Source organism: Mobula birostris, chromosome 2, assembly GCF_030028105.1.
Source record: "Mobula birostris isolate sMobBir1 chromosome 2, sMobBir1.hap1, whole genome shotgun sequence".
Lineage (NCBI taxonomy): Eukaryota > Metazoa > Chordata > Chondrichthyes > Myliobatiformes > Myliobatidae > Mobula > Mobula birostris.
The window spans coordinates 170,777,660-170,797,052 of NC_092371.1; the positions used below are offsets into that span (position 1 = coordinate 170,777,660).

General features: G+C 41.4%; 1 protein-coding gene across 1 annotated transcript in view; it reads right to left on the reverse strand.

Moving 5' to 3' along the window:
* The window catches only part of ddx43 (DEAD (Asp-Glu-Ala-Asp) box polypeptide 43), a 78,935-nt gene that overhangs the window by 17,097 nt on the left and 42,445 nt on the right, over positions 1-19,393 (reverse strand). Inside the window, exons 8-12 of the mRNA XM_072280388.1 lie at positions 17,906-18,016; positions 15,581-15,722; positions 14,156-14,256; positions 11,970-12,057; positions 7,712-7,839 (exon numbers count right to left, since the gene is read on the reverse strand). Of these exons, the coding sequence (XP_072136489.1) occupies positions 7,712-7,839; positions 11,970-12,057; positions 14,156-14,256; positions 15,581-15,722; positions 17,906-18,016 (570 nt within the window). The remainder of the gene's footprint in view (positions 1-7,711; positions 7,840-11,969; positions 12,058-14,155; positions 14,257-15,580; positions 15,723-17,905; positions 18,017-19,393) is intronic.

Consider the following 19,393-nt stretch of genomic DNA (forward strand, 5'->3'; position numbering starts at 1 on the left):
TGGGATAGATGTTATTCTTTCTGTGTGTCTGTAAGTTATTGTTTGGATTGTTTGGGCGGGAGGAGGAGGAGGAGGAGGAGGAGGAGGAGGAGGAGGAGGAGGAGGAGGAGGAGGAGGAGGAGGAGGAGGAGGAGGAGGGAGAGAGGGAGAGAGGGAGAGAGGGAGAGAGGGAGAGAGGGAGAGAGGGAGAGAGGGAGAGAGGGAGAGAGGGAGAGAGGGAGAGAGGGAGAGAGGGAGAGAATGAGAATGAATGAGAATGAACAAGGTGCTGTGAGTCGGCTAACGGGGTCAGACCCCGATCAGGAGTCGGAGGTCCAGGGTGTTCAGCGAGGAGAGGAGACGGAGACGGACTCATGTGGAGCGTCTGGTCGACCACCGTTGTTGGTCCCAGGCGGCAGGTCAAGCTTGTCCGAGGGGATCACAGGGTGAAGAAGGAGGGTCCCGAGCTCCAACTGTTTGTGCACGAAGAGATTGAACTTTGATAAGTGTGGTGCCTTTTATTTTCCTTTTATATTTTATCTCTATTAATTATATAGTTCCAGTAATATCTACAAACTGTAATTCATTTATTTGTACCTGGTGTATTCTCTGTTATTTGGGTGGGGTGGGGTGCATTACACAAACTAATTACCCAGCTTGGTGGGGCCGAGGGCTGTTTCCCTAGACGACAGCGAGCTGAATGACCCTGAGGCTTGCCAGGAGGGCTACATGTGTATTGTGTACAATGGCAGGTTTTCAGAGGTAATCTCGTTATCTTGGTCAAATGGTTTGAACCAGCGAAGAGGAGAACATAAGTCACCCAAGGCATGAAGTTGTATAACCTTTGAACCAGAGCTAATAAGGTATTATAGATCAGTCAGATGACCTATAGCCAACAACAATGAAATGCAATATTTGAACTGGTAAGGAATAAATATAAAAGTAGACGCTTTGAATGCAAAATAGTGACAACTCTCCAATCACCAGAAACCAACCATCACCGTTGTGGAGCACACACGGATATGTGGAGATTGGGGTGGGACCATGAGGAACACATGGCCAGCGCAGACTACTTTTACTGGTATAACCTCTTCTATTCTTTAACTTCATGGAAGGTCAGGAAAACTTAGGTCTGCACACAAGTATTTGGTTGCGTAAATTTGCATGCCCTTCATTGAGGCTATTTGTCAGTAATTATAGATTCTCTGTGTCTCTCTGATCATTATTACTAAGAGGTAGATCCTTGTAAAAACACTTGATAAAACAGCCATAAGCAAGTTTACACCTCTTTCTTAACCTCTGAAGAACCTTTGGATTGCAAAAGCATTAGGATCCAAGAGAAGTAAAGGACTTGATTGATTTTCAAAGTTCAAAAGTTTAAAGTAAATTTAATATCAAAATATCTATAAGTTAATATTTAACCCGGAGATCCATTTTGACCCAGCGATGATCAAGTAACCATCCTGGATGGTGTACAACTTAGGAGATTGAACACGTTGGCGATGGCTTTTCCACACTGGGGATAGACAATGGCTGTGCTCCTTGCATCCATACATGCTACAGCCATGGTGCACCAGTGGCAGAGGAAGGGGCCAGTTAGGATCTTGAGTGAGTCCCTCTAGAACAGGGATTCCCAATCTGGGTCCACAGATCCCTTACTTAATGGTATTCGCTCATGGCATTAAAAAGTTTCCCATCCCTGCTCTAGAAGATGAATGCCCTCAGACCATCCTGACATGGGATGGAGAACCGTACATCTATGATGGAGATAAACTGGTTGGGAACAAGCAGCTGGAAACTGAAAAGGTGACAGAGGACATCAAGTTGTCTTGTTTAAAGGCATACGAGTATGTGTAATACTGCCCACAGGTCCGTATGATTCAAGCGTTAATATCTCTTAAATAGCTTGAGAACCAGCTTGACAACATTCAGGACAACACCCAATTCATCAAAAATCCAGTCCTTTGACAATGAATCTTCTATTCTCTCCATTGCTGACATACCTTACAGGATCAATTTCAGTCAAACATCCTTCTCCCAAATGAACTCCAGTTACTCATAAGTCACATATCACCCTATTTCTGGGTCAAAAGCCTGGAAATCTTTGTACAACACCTTGATCACAGGAACAACAGTGGATCAAGTGTGGCTCAGCAATTCTTACTCAAGGGTAAATTTTTTTTAAAGTTCTGATCTTAAGGGAAGAACTTCTATAGTTCAAACCAGGCGACCAGAATCCATTTTTTAATTTTAGAATTGTACATCTTATAGCACAGGACATAATCATTTGAGCTCATTATGCTTTGTTGACTTGTTGCAAAGATTAATCCAATTAGAAACACAATTGATTCTGCAGATGCTAGAAATCCGGAGTACACATTCAAAATACTGAAGGAACTCAGCAAGTCAGGCTATAGAAAGGAATGAACATTGGTGCTTCTGGACGAGATCTTCCTTCCTACCAGTCAGAAAGAGAAACTGATTCAATGGAAAGCCAAATAATTCCTTTATTTTCATTTCTTTCTGTAAAGGGTCGATAGGTTCTGAATTAGAAAAGGCAAAGTTATGGTGAGAAAGCAGGAGAATGGAGTTGAGAGGGATAATAAATCAGCCATAATGGAATGGTGGAGCAAACCCAATGGGCTGAATGACCAATTCTGCTACTATGTCCTATAAGTAGGTAAGTTCTCCAGTGTACTAGCTGATGAATTTTCCTTAGTTAACAAGTCAACTTAGATAGATGATCATTATTCACAGTACTAATCATGGAGTTCTATGATGCCGATTAGCTCAATATCACATCACAACCACACTACACCTCAACAGCACAAGAGATTTCGCAGATATTGGAAATCAGGAGCAACACACAAATGCCGGGATAGGCAGCATCTGTGGAGAGTCATAAACAGTCGTCGTTTCAGGATAAGAGCCTTATTGGAACCTGATGAAAGGTCACAGCATGAATGTCGACTGTTTATTCCCTTCCATAGATGCTGCCTGACTTGCTGAGATCCTCCAGCAATTGATGTGCTACACATCAATAGCACCTGTTCAGATTTGATATGCTTTTTAACATCCTGAAGTCAAGAAATATAAGGAGGTTCCTACTGCAATCAAAGCACTTGATCTCAGTACATCCCGAGGCAGATTAGTGCCTGGCAGAGATTGAGACACCATTGTCTACAGCAGTAAAGAAACATCCGATGGAATTTACCAAACCAGATTCAACGATAATAACTTGATCATGGGTCAAACACTGTAAGACCATAGGAGCAGAATCAGGCTATTTGGCCCATTGAGTCTGGCTCTGCCATTCAATCATGGTTGATCCTTTTCTCCCCCCCTCCTCAGCCCCACTCCCTGGCCTTCTCCCTGTAACCTTTGAAGCCATGTCCAATCAAGAACCTATCAAGTTCTGCCTTAAATACACTCAACGACCTGGCCTCCACAGCAGCCTGTGGTAATTAATTCCACAAATTTACCTCTGGCTAAAGACATTTCTCCGCAACTGCTTTAAGTGGACGCCCCTCTATCCTGAGGCTGTATCCTCTTGCCCTAGACTCCCTTACCATGGGAAACATCCTTTCCATATATACTCTGTCTAGGCTTTTCAACATTCAAAAGGTTTCATTGAGATCCTCCTCAACCTTCTAAATTCCAGCGAGTACAAACCCAGAGCTATCAAACATTCCTCGTATAACCCTTTCATTCCAGGAATCATCCTTGTGAACCTCATCTGGACCCTCTCCAATGCCAGCACAGCTTTTCTTAGATGAGGAGCACAAAACTGTTCATAATACTCAAGGTGAAGCCTGACCAATGCCTTATAAAACCTCAGCATCACATCCTTGCTCTTGTATTCTAGACCTCTTGAAATGAATGCTAACATTGCATTTGCCGTCCTCACCACCGATTCAACCTGCAAGTTAACCTTTAGGGTGTTCTGCACAAGGACTCTCAAGTCCCTTTCCAAAGCAGACTTTTGGATTTTCTCCTATTTAGAAAATAGTCTGCACATTTATTTCTACTGCCAAAGTACATGACCATGCATTTTCCAACGTTGTATTTCATTTGCCACTTTCTTGCCCATTCTCCTAATCTAAGTCCTTCTGCAGTCTACTGGTTTCCTCAACACTACCTGCTCCTCCACCAATCTTTGTATCATCTGCAAACTTGGCAACAAAGCCTTTTATTCCCTCATCTAAATCATTGATATATATACAGCATAAAAAGATGCGGTCCCAATGCCAACCCCTACGAACACCACTAGTTACTGGCAGCCAACCAGAAAAGGAGCCTTTTATTCCCACTTGCTGCCTCTTACCAATCAGCTAATGCTCTAACCATGCCAGTAACTTTCCTGTAATACCATGGGCTCCTAACTTGGTAAGCAGCCTCATGTGTGGCACCTTGTCAAAGGCCTTCTGAAAGTCCAAACATACAACATCCGCTGCACCCCTTTTACTTACCCTACTTGTAATCTCCTCAAAGAATTCCAACAAGTTCGTCAGGCAGAATTTTCCCTCAAGGAAACCACGCTGACTTTGTCTCATCTTGTCCTGTGTCACCAAGTACTCCATAACCTCATTCTTAAGAAATGACTAACAACTTCCCAAGCAATTAGGTCAGGCTAACTGACCTATAATTTCCTTTCTGCTGCCTTCCTCCTTTCCTAAAGAGTGGAATGACATTTGCAATTTTCCAGTCCTCTGGTACCATGCCAGAGTCCAATGATTTTTGAAAGATCATCACTAATGTCTCCATAATCTCTATTGCTACCCCTTTCATAACCCTAGGGTGCAGTTCATCTGGCCCAGGTGACTTATGTACCCTTAGGCCTTTCAGCTTTTTGAGCACCTTCTCCCTTGTAATAGTAACTGGACTCACTTCTCTTCCCTCACACCCTTCAACATCTGGCACACTGCTAGTGTCTTCCACAGTGAAGACTAATGCAAAATACTCATTTAGTTCATCTGCCATTCCTTTGCCTGTTATTTTTTCTCTGGCCTAATTTTCTAGCGGTCCTATACCCCACTCTCATCTCTCATTTCATATTTCATCTTTTCCCTAATGATTCTTTTAGATGCTCTCTGTAGGGCTTTAAAAGCTTCCCAATCTTCTGCCTTCCCGCTATTTTTTGCTTTTCTTGTATGCCTTCCCTTTTGCTTATACATTAGCTTTGACTTCGCGTGTCAGCCACGGTTGTACTATTTTACCATTTGAGTATTTCTTCAATTTTGGAGTACATCTATCCTGCACCTTCCTCATTTTTCCCCAGAAACTCAAGCTATTGCTGCTTTGCTGTCATCCCTGCCAGCATCTCCTTCCAAGTTACTTTGGCCAACTTCTCCTTATTCCACTATAATTTCCTTTACACCATTGAAGTACTGCCATGTCAGACTTTACTTTCTCCCTATCAAATTTCAAGTTGAACTCAATCATATTGTGATCACTGTCTCCTACGGGTTCTTTTACTTTAAGCTCCCTAATCACCTCTGGTTCATTACATGCAGTATATATCCAGTATCGCTGATCCCCTCGTAGGCTCAACAACAAACTGTTCTAAAAAGCCATCTCGTAGGCATTCAAAAACTCACTCTTAAGATCCACTTCCAATCTGATTTTCCAAATTGACCTGCATGTTGAAATCTCCCATGACTATCATAATATTGCCCTTGCAACACACTTTTTCTGTTTCCTGTTGTAATCTGAGGTCCACATTCCTGCTACTGTTCAGAGGCCTGTATACAACTGCCATCAGGGTCCTTTTACCCTTGCAGTTTCTTAACTCAATCCACAAGGATTCAACATCTTCCGATCCTATGTCACATTTTTACAGATTTGATGCTATTCTTTACAAGCAGAGCCATGCCACACCCTCTGCCTACCTTCTTATCCCTCTGATACAATATGTAACCTTGGACATTTAGCTCCCAACTACAACCATCCTTCATCCAAGATTCAGCAATAGCCACATCACCATACCTGACTATCTGTTATAGTGCAACAAGATCATCCACCTGATTTCTTATACACCGTGCATTGTGATTTAACACTTTTGAGTACTGTACTCTTTTTAATTCCGCATCCCTAATGCACTGATGCTCACACTTCTGTCTGCATAATGTCCTATCATCTGCCTGCCCTTCCTGACAGTCTGACTGCATGCAATCTTCACAGAGAAAACATACAGCACAATACAGGCTCTTTGGCCCACAATCCTGTGCCAAACATGTACTTACTTTAGAAATTACCTAGGGTTACCCATAGCCCTCTATTTCTTTAAGCTCCATGTACCTATCCAGGAGTCTCTTTAAACACCCTATTGTATCCGCCTCCACCATCGTTGCTGGCAGCCCATACCACGCACTCACCACTCACTGCGTAAAAAATTTATCCCTGTCATCTCCTCTGTACCTACTTCCAAACACCTTAAAACTGTGCCCTCCCTTGTAGCCACTTCAGCCCTGGGAAAAAGCCTCTGACTATCCACATGATCAATGCCTCTCATCATCTTATACACCTCTTTCAGGTCACCTCTTGTCCTCCACCACTCCAAGGAGAAAAGGTTGAGTCCACTCAACTTAATCTCATAAGGCATTCTCCCCAATCCAGGCAACATCTTTGTAAATCTCCTCTGCACTCTTTCTATAGTTTTCACATCCTTCCTGTAGTAAGGTGACCAGAACTGAGCGCAGTAGTCCAAGTAGGGTCTGACTAGGGCCCTATATAGCTGTAACATTAACTCTCGGCTCTTTAACTCAATCCCACGGTTGATGAAGGCCAATGCACTGTATGCCTTCTTAACCAGAGTGACATGCACAGCAGCTTTGAAGGTCCTATGGACTCATACCCTAAGATCCCTCTGATCCTCCACAATGGAAAGTCTTACCATTAATACTATATTGTTCCATCATATACGCCATATATTTTCTTTTCTTCTTGACTAGATTTTTAATAGTCTTTGTACATCACTGTTCCTGTACCCTACCATTCTTTCCGTGTCAATGGAACACACCTATGCAGAACGCCATGTACATATCCCCTGAACATTTGCCACATTTCTGCTGTACATAACCCTGAGAACATCTATGCCCAATTTATGCTTCCAAGTTCCTGCCTGATAGCTTCACATTTCCCCTTACTCCAATTAAACACTTTCCTAACTTGTCTGTTCCTATCCCTCTCCAAAGCTATGTTAAGGAGATAGAATTGTGATCCCTATCTCCAAAATGCTCTCCCACTGAGAGACCTGACACCTGGCCAGGCTCATTTCCCAATACCAGATCAAGTACAGCCTCTCCTCTTGTAGGCTTATCTACAAATTGTGTCAGGAAACCTTCCTGAACACACCTAACAAACTCCACTCCATCTAAACCTCTTGTTCTAGGGAGATGCCAATCAATATTTGGGAAAATGAAATCTCCCACCACGACAACCCTATTATTATTACTCCTTTCCAGAATCTGTCTCCCTATCTGCTCCTCGATGTCCCTGATACTTTTGGGTGGTCTATAAAAAACACCCAGTAGTTATTGACCCCTTCCTGTTTCTAACTTCCTGAGTCGCTTCACTCTGGTTCCCACCTCCCTGCCAAATTAGTTTAAACACATGTCAGCTGACAGCATGTGTTCCCCCCATGTAGAAACACAATGTCCCTGTAAGCTTGCATGAACTAGATTTGAAGAAAGGCAAAGAACCACTGCTCTCACATAGGTGCTACAGTACTTACATGATCTTTTTTCCAACAAAAATGATGACTTTGTCCTCTGGTTTCATGCATTCGATGAAGTGAAGTGTATAGTTTCTTTTCTCTTCTTCAGGGATAACAATTACATTTTGCTCCACTGTCTCTACTGCCTGCCAGAAACACAATTAGATATTATCCTACATATGCTCCCTTGCTTTGTCTGTTCTGTAGGTACATTCATTCTGTTGCTGCTATACACTGGACTACACTTAATGCTACTCTGCAGAGCATTCAATTATTACAGCATTCTTGGTCCTCTTGTTTAAATTCTGAAAGTGAATCACCCATCAGGACAGCCATTTAAGGAAATTCAGCCATGAATTGCCTCATAGTTCGGAGGCGAGAGGCTAACCTTCGGCAGGCTAGGATAAGTAATGCAACCACTCAATGCTGGAGCTTAAAACGACACTGTGACAGACATAGTGAGTCCAAGCCATCATGTGGGATTTCCACTCCCCCCATCCCCCCCAGCCTGGTTGGATCCTGTAGCTTCTCCCACATTATATGGATGTCGCCAAGAGTTGAGGACCAGAGTTACAGGGATAGGTTGAACAGGTTAGGAATTTATTTCCTGGAGCGCAAGGGAATGAGAGGAAATCTTTTAGAAGTATTCACAATTATGAAGGGTATAGACAGAGTAAATTCATGGAGATTATTTTCCCTCTGGTTGTGTGAGACTAGTACTAGAGGTAATGGGTTAAGGGGAACCTGAGGAGGACATTCTTCATTCAGAAGATGTTGAGAGTGTGGAACAAGCTGCCAGTAGAAGTGGAGAATGTGGGTTTAATTTCAATATCATCATCAGGTGCCATGCCCAGTTTGAGCTTTGACTGCCAACACACTCCTGTTTCGGGTCAAGTGGATCAATTCATTGGTATTCATTTCCAGTTCTCTGGCTGCTGTCTCCACCATCATTTGTCTTTGTCTTCCTCTTGCTTTCTTCCCTTCAATCTTTCCCATAATTACCGTGCATTCTAACTCCTCTTTCCTAATCACATGTCCAATGAAGTTATGTTGCCTTTTCATGATCTCATACATTATTTCTCTTTTTTAGTTTGCTCTGTTCATGACATCCTCATTAAGATATTCGTTTCGTCCATATCCTTTGCATCCTCCTCAAAAACCACATCTCTGCTGCTACAATTCGTTTCTTCATGTTACTAGATATTGTCCAACATTCTGAGCCATATAACATAACCGGATACACGTAACATTTCAGTACTCTGAGGAGGGTTGTCATGCCTAGTTTAGTATTGGTCAGTACACTGTTCATTCTCGTAAACGTCTCTTTTGCCATCCCTAGTCTTCTTTTGATGTCCAAGTTGCACCTGCCATCTGATGTCACCCAGCTTCCTAAGTAGCAAAAGTTCTGTACTTGTCTTCCCCATTTATTCTCAGCCTGCAGATAAGATTCTCTTTCTTTTTGGATATCACCATACGTTCTGTCTTTTTGCAATTGATAGATAGACCCATATTTGCACTTTCTTCAACAATTCTTGATTTGTTGTAGTTCTTCCATCGTACTTGCAATTAACAGTGTCATCTGAAATTATTGTTTTCACCACCAACTTTGATTCCCAAGATGTCTCTTATTTTTTTGTAACATTGTTTCACTGTACACATTAAATCAGGGGAGAAGACACACCCTTGTCTAATGACTCTCTTGATTTTCGCAAACTGACTCACTTCTCCATCTATTCTTACAGCGGCAGTTTGGTCCCAGTACAGATTTCTGATTAGGCGGAGGTCTTTCGAATCTAGATCTAGAGTTTTCTGTAATATTTCAAATAACTTATTGTGCTTCACTTTATCAAATGCTTTCGTGTAGTCGATAAACCAAACAAATCTTTTTGCACTTGAATAGCTTGTTCTGATAGTATCCTTAACATCAATATTGTGTTTCCTGTACCTTTGTCTTTCACAAAACCATACTGTTCTTGCCTATTTCAGCTTGTATCTTACTTTCTATTGTTCCAGCTTTCTTAAGAGTGATAAATACTGATTTTTTTCATCTCTTCTGGTATTATTCCAGTCTCATAAATGTCATTGATTAAATGAGTAAGTTTTTCAATTCCATAATCTTCTAGGGCGATAATTTGTTCCATTACTAATTCATCAGGACCTGCTGCCTTTCCTTTCTTCATCATATTTATTGCATTACGAACTTCAGATTTTAAAATACTTGGACTTTCAATGTTCTTAATTTCTGGTTTTTCACCTCGATCGTCTTCAAACAATTCCTGAGTATACTCAAGTCCATCTGTTCATAATCTCATCTTTTTCCATGATAATGGTACTGTCCTTTGCTTTCAAACATCCTCCTGAAGAACAGAGGAGCTTTTTACCAGTGATATTCTTGATTTGTTGATGTAACCTTTTTGGATCAGTAATAGGGATTCTTTCTATTTGCTCACATTCCTGATTTAACCATTCTTCTTTGGCTTTTTGACATAAACTTTTAACTTTTTTATCTAAGGACTTATATTCTATAGGATTTGTTTTCTTCTGTCTCCTTTCTTCCATTAGATTTTTGATTTCATCTGTCATCCATTTATTCTTTGTGCTTTTTTCTTTTTTAGGAATCACTAACTTTGCTGATTCTACCAAGGCATCCTTCAGAGAGTTAAATTTCATTTCTACATGATTGCTATCATCTTCAACAGATTCTATTTCTAGACTTTGAAACCTTACTTCAATTGTAAATTTTTGTCTTAAGTTTTCTTCTTTAATTAATTGCAAGTAGTCAAGGGATTGTTCAGGTTTTTGCTTCTTTAGTTTTTTAAGTTTTACTTCTACATGACATACTACTGGGTTATGGTCACTATTACAGTCTGCACCTGGATATATTTTGCATTGAGTCACTGAGTTTCTAAATCTTTGGTTTATAGTAATAAAGTCAATTTGATTTCTAGTGTTATCACCTGGACTTTTCCAGGTCCACAAACATCTTGGATGGTTTTTAAAGTAGGTATTCATAATGACCCGATTATTCATCTTGCACTATTCTACCCATTTCTCACCTCTTTCATTTCTTTCCCCTAGTCCAAATTTTCCTATGGTATTTCCATCAGCACCTTGTCCTACTTTAGCACTTAGATCTCCCATGACAATAACAATATCTTGAGATTTGCATCCATTCTTTGCTTGTTCAAACTCCTCATAGATTTATCTATATCCTCCTTTGTTCCATCTGTTGTTGGTGCATATACCTATATAATTGCTAAATCAAATGGTTGTCCTCTGAATCTAACAAGCAGCACTCTTTCCGATATTGCCCAATGTCCTAAAACACTTTTTGCTATGTTTTCATCCATAAGAATTCCTACTCCATTAGTATGGGATGTTCCACAAGAATAAACTAGTGTTTTATTTCTAATCTGACATGTTCCAGCACCTATCCAACGAACTTCGCTAATTCCCACGAGGTTAATCTTTAGTCTTTTACTTCAACATACAAGAGAAGTTTGGATAAATACATGGATGAGAGAGGTATGGAGGGCTATGCTCCATGTGCAGGTAGATGGGACAGAAGATCAGGTTGACATGGAGCAGACAGGCTGAAGGGCCTGTTTCAGTGCTCTTGTGCTCTATGACTTGTCTGTCACTACAGAGCAGCCAGTGTTAATCCCCATCACTCCACGTACTGTCTAGGGTGTAGTAACAAGCCTAACATCTCAATAGCGATGTTACCCCAGGGCACGCAACACCGGTGGTCTCCTCATGTCAAGACAGAGCAATCAATTGGTGTAGAAGCAGGAGGCAGTGGCCTGCATCAGCCTCTTGGCACAGTGGGAAGGGCAGCAGAGGTCAGTCCTGGCTTCCCTGGAGGAGCACAGTGGTTGCCACTTAGTGTACTTCAAAACTGATAGATGCCTCTATTTGCAAAGCTGCTCCTGCAATGTAAATTGTATTAACACACATAAAAGTTGCTGGTGAACGCAGCAGGCCAGGCAGCATCTCTAGGAAGAGGCGCAGTCGACGTTTCAGGCCGAGACCCTTCATCAGTTTTTTTTTGGGGGGGAGGGGGGAGGCTGGGGGTGTCAGTGGAGAGGGGAGGGTTGGGGTGTTTTTTTGGGGGGGGAGGCTGGGGGTGTCAGTGGAGAGGGGAGGGAGAGGCTGGGGGTGTCAGTGGAGAGGGGAGGGTTGGGGTGTTTTTTGGGGGGGAGGGGGGAGGCTGAGGGTGTCAAATTGTATTAATTTTCTTTCAAGTACGGAATAAATTACAATAAACTTTACTTACTGCCAAATCAAGCGTTCCTACATAAAGCATCATTGGATTCTTTAGATAGGATTTTGCTAATCTCCGAACTCCGTTAGGCCACGTTGCACTGGAGTGAGAGGAGAAAGCGTTAACAACACTGTAATGTCTCTAGCATAGGTAGATTTATTGATGCCAAAGGAAATTTGTGTCACAGTAGCATTACAAGTGCACTATAAGGAAGAATAAAAAATTTTACCACAAATAGCCCAACGGTGGGGGGGGAGGGGATCATCACTTACAGTCTAATTAATGGCCAACAGCAAGAATGACCTCATATAGCGCTCCTTGGAGGAGCGCAGTTGTCTTAGTCTATTACTAAAAGTGTTCCTCAGTTCAGCCAAAGTGGTATTCAGAGGGTGAGAAACATTGTCCAGGATTGCCACGATTGCCACGATTTTCCATAGGGTCCTTTGTTCTACCACAGCCTGAGGTGTCCAGCTTTTGATTCCTACAACAAAGCCAGCTTTTCTAATCAGTTTACTGAGCCTGTTGGCATCACCTGTGTTGATGCCATTGCCCCAGGACACCACCACATAGAAGATTGTAATGGTGACAACAGACTGGTAGAACATGTGAAGGAGAGGCTTGCACACTAAAGGACCATGGTCTCCTTAGGAAGTAGAAGCAACTCTGGCACTTCTTGTACACAGCCTCTGTGCTGGTGCTCTACCCAAGTCTGTCATCCAGGTGCACCCCAGGTACTTGTATGAGCTCACCACATCCACATCCTCACCATTAATAGCAACAGCGAGCAATGCAGGCTTAGTCTTCCTAAAGTCCATCACCATCTCCTTTGTTGAGCTGCAGATGATTCAGCTTGCAGCATTTGACAAAGTCCTCCACCAGGGCCCTGTATTTATCCTCCCATCCTCTCTTTATACACCCATAAACATAGAACATAAGCAAGCTGCTCCAGTAAAGGGAAAGCAACACTGATCTCAATGATGCATAGCCATTTCTATACATACAGCTATAATGTGGAATTACTCACACTACCCCATTTCATCAGTTTCTGAAAGAGGGTGCCATGGTAGCGTAGCGGCGAGTGCGACTGCTATTGCAGCTTGGGACATTCCAGAGTTTGGAGTTCACTTCCAGCACCATCTGTAAGGAGTCTGTATATTTTCCCCGTGAACTACATGGGCTTCCTCCAGGTGTTCTGGTTTTCTCCCACAGTCCAGATGTACTAGTTAATAGGTTAATTGGCCATTGTATATCGTCCTGTGATTAGGCTAGTATTAAAATAGGTGGGCTGCTGCAGTGCTGTTTGTTGGGCCAGAAGGGCCTGTTCTGCACTTTAAGTCTAAATAAAATAAATAAGAAATAAAATTAAACACAAGGCTGGATAACAGCTTCTGTGGGGCAGCTGCCACCAGTTGGCATTTGACATAGAGAAGTGAATTATTCTGAGTTCATTAATTTGAGCTATCCATAGTAGGTGGTGCTCCAGACTGATGTTTGTGTTGCTAAGATGCAGCACCATCATTGCTTTTAGCATTGTTAAATATTTAAAAATGAGACAGCAGCATAGCATAGCAGTTAGCATAACACTATTTTAAAGCCAGCAACCCAGGTTTAATTCCACCGCTGTCTGAAAGGAGATTGCATGGTCTCCTAGTGACTGTCAGTTTCCTCACACATCCTAAAGGTATACAGGTTAGTAGGTTAATTGGTAGCATGGGTGTAATTGGGCAATGCAAGTCTGTTGGGCCAGATGACACTATTACTAGATAAATAAAATTAATCTGCCAATGGAAAGGGGCTGGTCAGCTCTGCTATCAACGTCGGGACAATGAAAAGGGCAATACACACAAAATGCTGGAGGAACTCAGCAAGTCAGGCAGAGCAATAAAGAGCTGATGCTTTGGGCTGAGACCTTTCATTTTGTTTATGTTGCCCTGGATTTGCAGAATCTTGCGTTTACAAGGTTAATAGTTCAGCACGGATTAGATGGACTAAAGAGCCTGTTTCTGTGCTGCAGCGTTCTATGACACTACAGTCAGAAGGGACCTGATCTTACCTCCATCAAACTCTCCACATATCCCTCTACTGCCAAGTGATGAAGCACTGAGAACATGCATTTGACTTTTTTTGACCAAATCAAGCAGAGGCTTGATTTCTTTTGCCAGAAAATTAACCAGAGTATACCAAGTAGTATTTTATACCTGGTCATAATTGTCTGTCTATCCGGTCGTATATCCAAAATGATCTTCATAATCTGAGGTTCAAATCCCATATCCAGCATTCGATCTGCTTCATCCAACACCTTTAAAGGAAGAAGTGGAAAAACTTAGCAAGAAAAATTATGGACTTATCACAATCTTTAGCCAGAGTGATGTGATTAGATTAAAGGTTGTGTGATTATGCCATGAGCAATTCAGCTGCTGTTTGCAACGTCACTATTATATCTGCCTATAAAACACTTTAACTGGGGTGGATAGGTAATTATAATCTAATGCGTTTTGGGCACCCAAGAGGTTCATTAAATATATGTATCTGTAATTGTTTCCTCACTAACAGAGTAGGAGGTACTACCTTCATACTGCCTTGTAAAATAGTAACATGAAGAGAGAATTATTGTTCAGATAGCTCTTTCATATCCTTTGCTCCTCTTGATAGTGACAGAGGATTTTGTTTCTGTCTCATTTTATTAAAAAAAAAATGCCCATCACTTTGTTAATCTTCCAACAGCAAAACACCTGCCTCATAACTCCAGCAAACCAGGTTAATTCCTGAACTACAATGCTGTCTGTGTGGAGATTACATGCTCCTACAGATGCTCCTGTTTCCCTCCATATCCCGTTGGAACTGGAATTGGTTTATTATTATAAACATGTACCAAAGTAAGAGTGAAAAGCTTGTCTTGCATACTGTTCATACATCAATTCATTGCAGAGCACTCAAGCAGAACAAGGTAAAACAATAAAGTTTTACAGTTACAGAGAAAGTGTGATGCAGATAGACAATAAGGTGCAAGGTCAGAATGAAACAGACTGTGAGGTCATGGGTCTACTCTTATTGTACTAGGGAACCATTCAATAGTCTTATAACACTGGTGCAGAAGCAATTCTTGAGCTTGGTGATACGTGCTTTCAGGCTTTTGTATTTTCTAACCCAACACATGGTTAAATGGGTAAACTGACCCTCGGGTAGGTGGGATAATGGAGTATCAGAAGAAAAGATCTAAGGAAATCAGGGGTGGGAGTGGGGGGGAGGGGTAAAGATTTGGATTGATATGATTGCTTTGTGAGCCAGCACAAAATCAATGGGCCATAGAGACTCATGCTCAGAGAAATACACGGTATGAAGTTTCTGGATTGGGTAGATACCCCCAAACTTCATTTCTCTCCTGACTTAAAAACAAAACATCTTTCTTCATTGAAACTTGATAGTGATGATAGTGAAGAAATTACAAACTATTCACTCTTGAATTAGTTTTGTGAGCCATTGGCACAGAGCCTGTACAATAAACATGATCACTATGAAACATCCAGACCAGGACCACATTCACTCTGCTTTATTAACAATTCTAAATAGAATGCAGTTATGGACACTGGATTAACACTGCTTCAGTTCCCCTATTCACTGACCAAATATGTTGTGCTCTTCAAACTGATGCAGTTGTTCATCTGAAGATCATTCAGCCTCCCGGGAGTTGCAATAACAATGTCCACTCCTTCTGTAATGAACTTAATCTGATCTTTACGGCTTCCTCCTCCATAAATACAAATACTGCAAAATAAAACATTTTGTAACTAAACCAAACAGTTGGGAACACAGGAATATTTAAAGCCTCTCTGAAATATATAAAACAAAAATCCATTCAAATAAATTGATTCAGAACCCAAATTCTCAGAGTGAAATTCTCCTTAGGACACTGAAATTCTGCAATTTGTGAGGTACCCCAGCACATAATTAACTGTGTTGGTTGTTAATGCAAACAATGCATTTCGATGTACATGTGATAAATATACTCTAATCCTGATCTTTGGCTATATTTAAGGAGTAACATTGAAGAGGAGGTTATATTGAAATGGAATCACTGAAAACATTAACTGGTTTCTTGAATTTACCTGTATAAATGGACAGGCAATGGTGAAATAATGTTCTGCAAGTTAGTGCTGCAAGCTTCTGGGTGATCAGTTGAGAAACATTTCCAAAAAGGAGGTCATTGCTTCCGGTTACTGATATGATAAAAAGACCACTATGCCACAAAACATAGAAGCAGAATTAGGCCATTCACCCCATACAGTCTACAACCCCATTCTCCTGCCTTCCCCATGACCTCTGTCACCCTTACTGATCAAAAACCTATCAATCTTCACTTTAAATACACCCAATAGCTTAGCCTCCACAGTCGACTGTGGCAATGAATTTCAGAGATTCATCATCCTCTGGCTAAAGAAATTCCTCTTCATCTCTGTTCTAAATGGATGTCCCTCTATTCTGAGGCTGCAACCTCTGATCCTAGAATCACCCACTATAGGAAACATCTTTTCCACACTCACTCGATCCAGACCTTTCAATATTCAAATAGGTTTCAATGAGATCCCTCCTCATTATTCTAAATTCCACACTCCAGTGATGGGCAGGAGCTTGTTACATTTTCATCCAAAACTCTAGAGATGCTGGAAACATGAGGTAAAGAGTGAAATCACTGCAAGTACTCAGCACCTTAAGAAGCCATGGATACAAGTTCTAAGGTGAGCTATAACAGTAACTCTGATACCTCCTTCACAGATACTGTGTGATCTTCTTAATGCTTCTAGTTACCACAGAAAACCATCACGCAGACACCAGCGTTCTCTACCTTTCCCACATGAACTGATATGTTTACTGCAATGAAAGTTAATATACCTTGCCAAAACCTTGCCTTTGTGAAGCTAGTCACCTTATCATTTAATTTCATTACTGTTAGTGCAGCTTCTATAGTCGATTAAACACTCATGACTAAATAAATGCACCCATGACATCTCCACTGCTTGACTACCCCTCACCCAATCAATGAAGTAATTTCATTGTCAGTCATTAAAATTTGCAGCAGCGCTACCACTTTTTCTCATTTTCAATATCACATCAATGGTTATATTTAGCTTCTAAAGATGTTTCAGTAACTTTGACAGTTATTGAAATCAAAGTTAATGAAATGGTCTTTTTTTGACTTTAAAAAAGGATAATTTACACATAAAGTGCCTCAGTACAAACTGATGATGATGATATCCTTATGGAACAAATTTATGTCAAAACATACACAGCACAGCATACAAGCTTGATTTCAGAAATGTTGACCCCGGGCTTGAGGAAGTCCTGGCCAATTAAGTAACTATCATGTGAGATGCGGTAAAACTCTAATAATTCCACAGGGCTTTGTGATGCAGGTTTTCCAGACCATTGCAACCTACTCCTAGTAATGCCAAATATACTTTTAATTGACTTTTTATTAAGATAGCTGTTACACCATATAATAAATTTTACAGTGAACCGGTGCGCTTAATGGGAGTGGGGGAGACGGCTGTTGCTGAGTTTAAAGTGAGCGAGGGACACAGGACATAGCTGAGTTTAATGGGAGCAGGGTAAACAGGAACCAAATGAGCCAGGTGCTGAACCAGTAAGATTTTGAACAATAGATTATCTGAGGTTGAGGCAGAATGACTGGATCTTTTCAATCAATTGGAGAAGGGTAGATGGGAATTTGAATGAATGTTTCATTTGAAAGATGACACCCAACAATACAATGCTCCAGCAATATTTATCTGGCTGGTCATCTCGAATTTTGTTTGTTCTCAGGCCCCATAAGTGGGTCTCTATCATAATCTACTGACTCCAAGGAAAATATCTATTAACTAATCCATGCCTAACATCATATATATACAAAAACTCTTTTGCATTTAAAATACTTGTACAGCAATCAATACCTCTTAATCCCTTTGTAGCTGTACTTGTTGCATTCTTCCTGTATCTGAAGAGCAAGCTCCCTAGTTGGTGTGAGGATCAGCATTCCAGGGCCATCACTTTTGTCTCGATGCCTGAAAACAAGTAGAGCAGTTACAGATTTTGGGCACAGTGTAATCTGCAGATGGCTACCCTACTCAGACAGATGAACTTTATGCTCTCAAAACAAATAGAGGCACGTAATTCTTAAGAGGAACCTAGCTACAATGTTTATATTCATTCATATTAACAATCATTGAAAATTTCAACACCTGGTTTTATGCTAAAAGTATTGATTCATCTTAAGAGTTCCCAGCAAGCTTCGGAAAAAATTTAAAAGATTAGTTATCCAAGAATGAGTCTTCCTCATTCATTGACTTCAGATGTAAATTACAGCAAACCAATTATCCGAGGCATTGTGGAATAGAACATAGAACCGAATGGGCTCTTCCCATTTCCCCCATCTTACTGTGCCCCCTCCCTTTCCAGTCCTGATGAAGGGACTTGGTCCAAAACATTGGCTGCTTATTCCCTTCTATAGATGCTGCCTAATCTACTGAGTTCCTCCAGCATTATGTTATAATTTTGATATTCATATGACTGCTCATTTATTGAACTTTGCAGCAGAAATGGCAGATTCAGTTCACTGCAGTGCATGCTGGATCTCAAAGTTTACAACATTTATACCTAGTTTTCAATGCCCTGTGATCAAATACATTCTTTAGTTTGGTTCCACATTCCCTAGCAATCGCCTTTCCCTCTCTGAAAGAACTGTGATTTGTGCTCCCTCTTGCTCTGAGAGATCTATACCCTCAGTCCCATTTCAATCTTCCTTTATCAAATCTCCCTCAATCGTGGAATTGAATTTAGGAGCCGAGAGGTAATGTTGCAGCTATATAGGACCCTGGTCAGACCCCACTTGGAGTACTGTGCTCAGTTCTGGTTGCTTCACTACAGGAAGGATGTGGAAACCATAGAAAGGGTGCAGAGGAGATTTACAAGGATGCTGCCTGCATTGGGGAGCATGCCTTATGAAAACAGGTTGAGTGATACTCAGCCTTTTCTCCTTGGAGCGACGGAGGACAAGAGGTGACCTGATAGAGGTGTATAAGATGATGAGAGGCACTGATCGTATGGATAGTCAGTGGCTTTTTTCCAGGGCTGAAATGGCTGCCACAAGAGGGCACAGGTTTAAGATGCTTGGGAATAGGAACAGAGGAGATGTCAGGGGTAAGTTTTTATGCAGAGAGTGGTGAGTGCGTGGAATGGGCTGTCGGCAACGGTGGTGGAGGTGGATACCATAGGGTCTTTAAAAAGACCTTTGGATAGGTACATGGAGCTTAGAAAGACAGAAGGCTATGTGTAACCCTAGTAATTTCTAGGGTAGGGACATGTTCGGCACAACTTTGTGGGCTGAAGGGCCTGTATCGTGTTGTAGGATTTCTATGTTTCTGTTTCCAAATATTTATCCT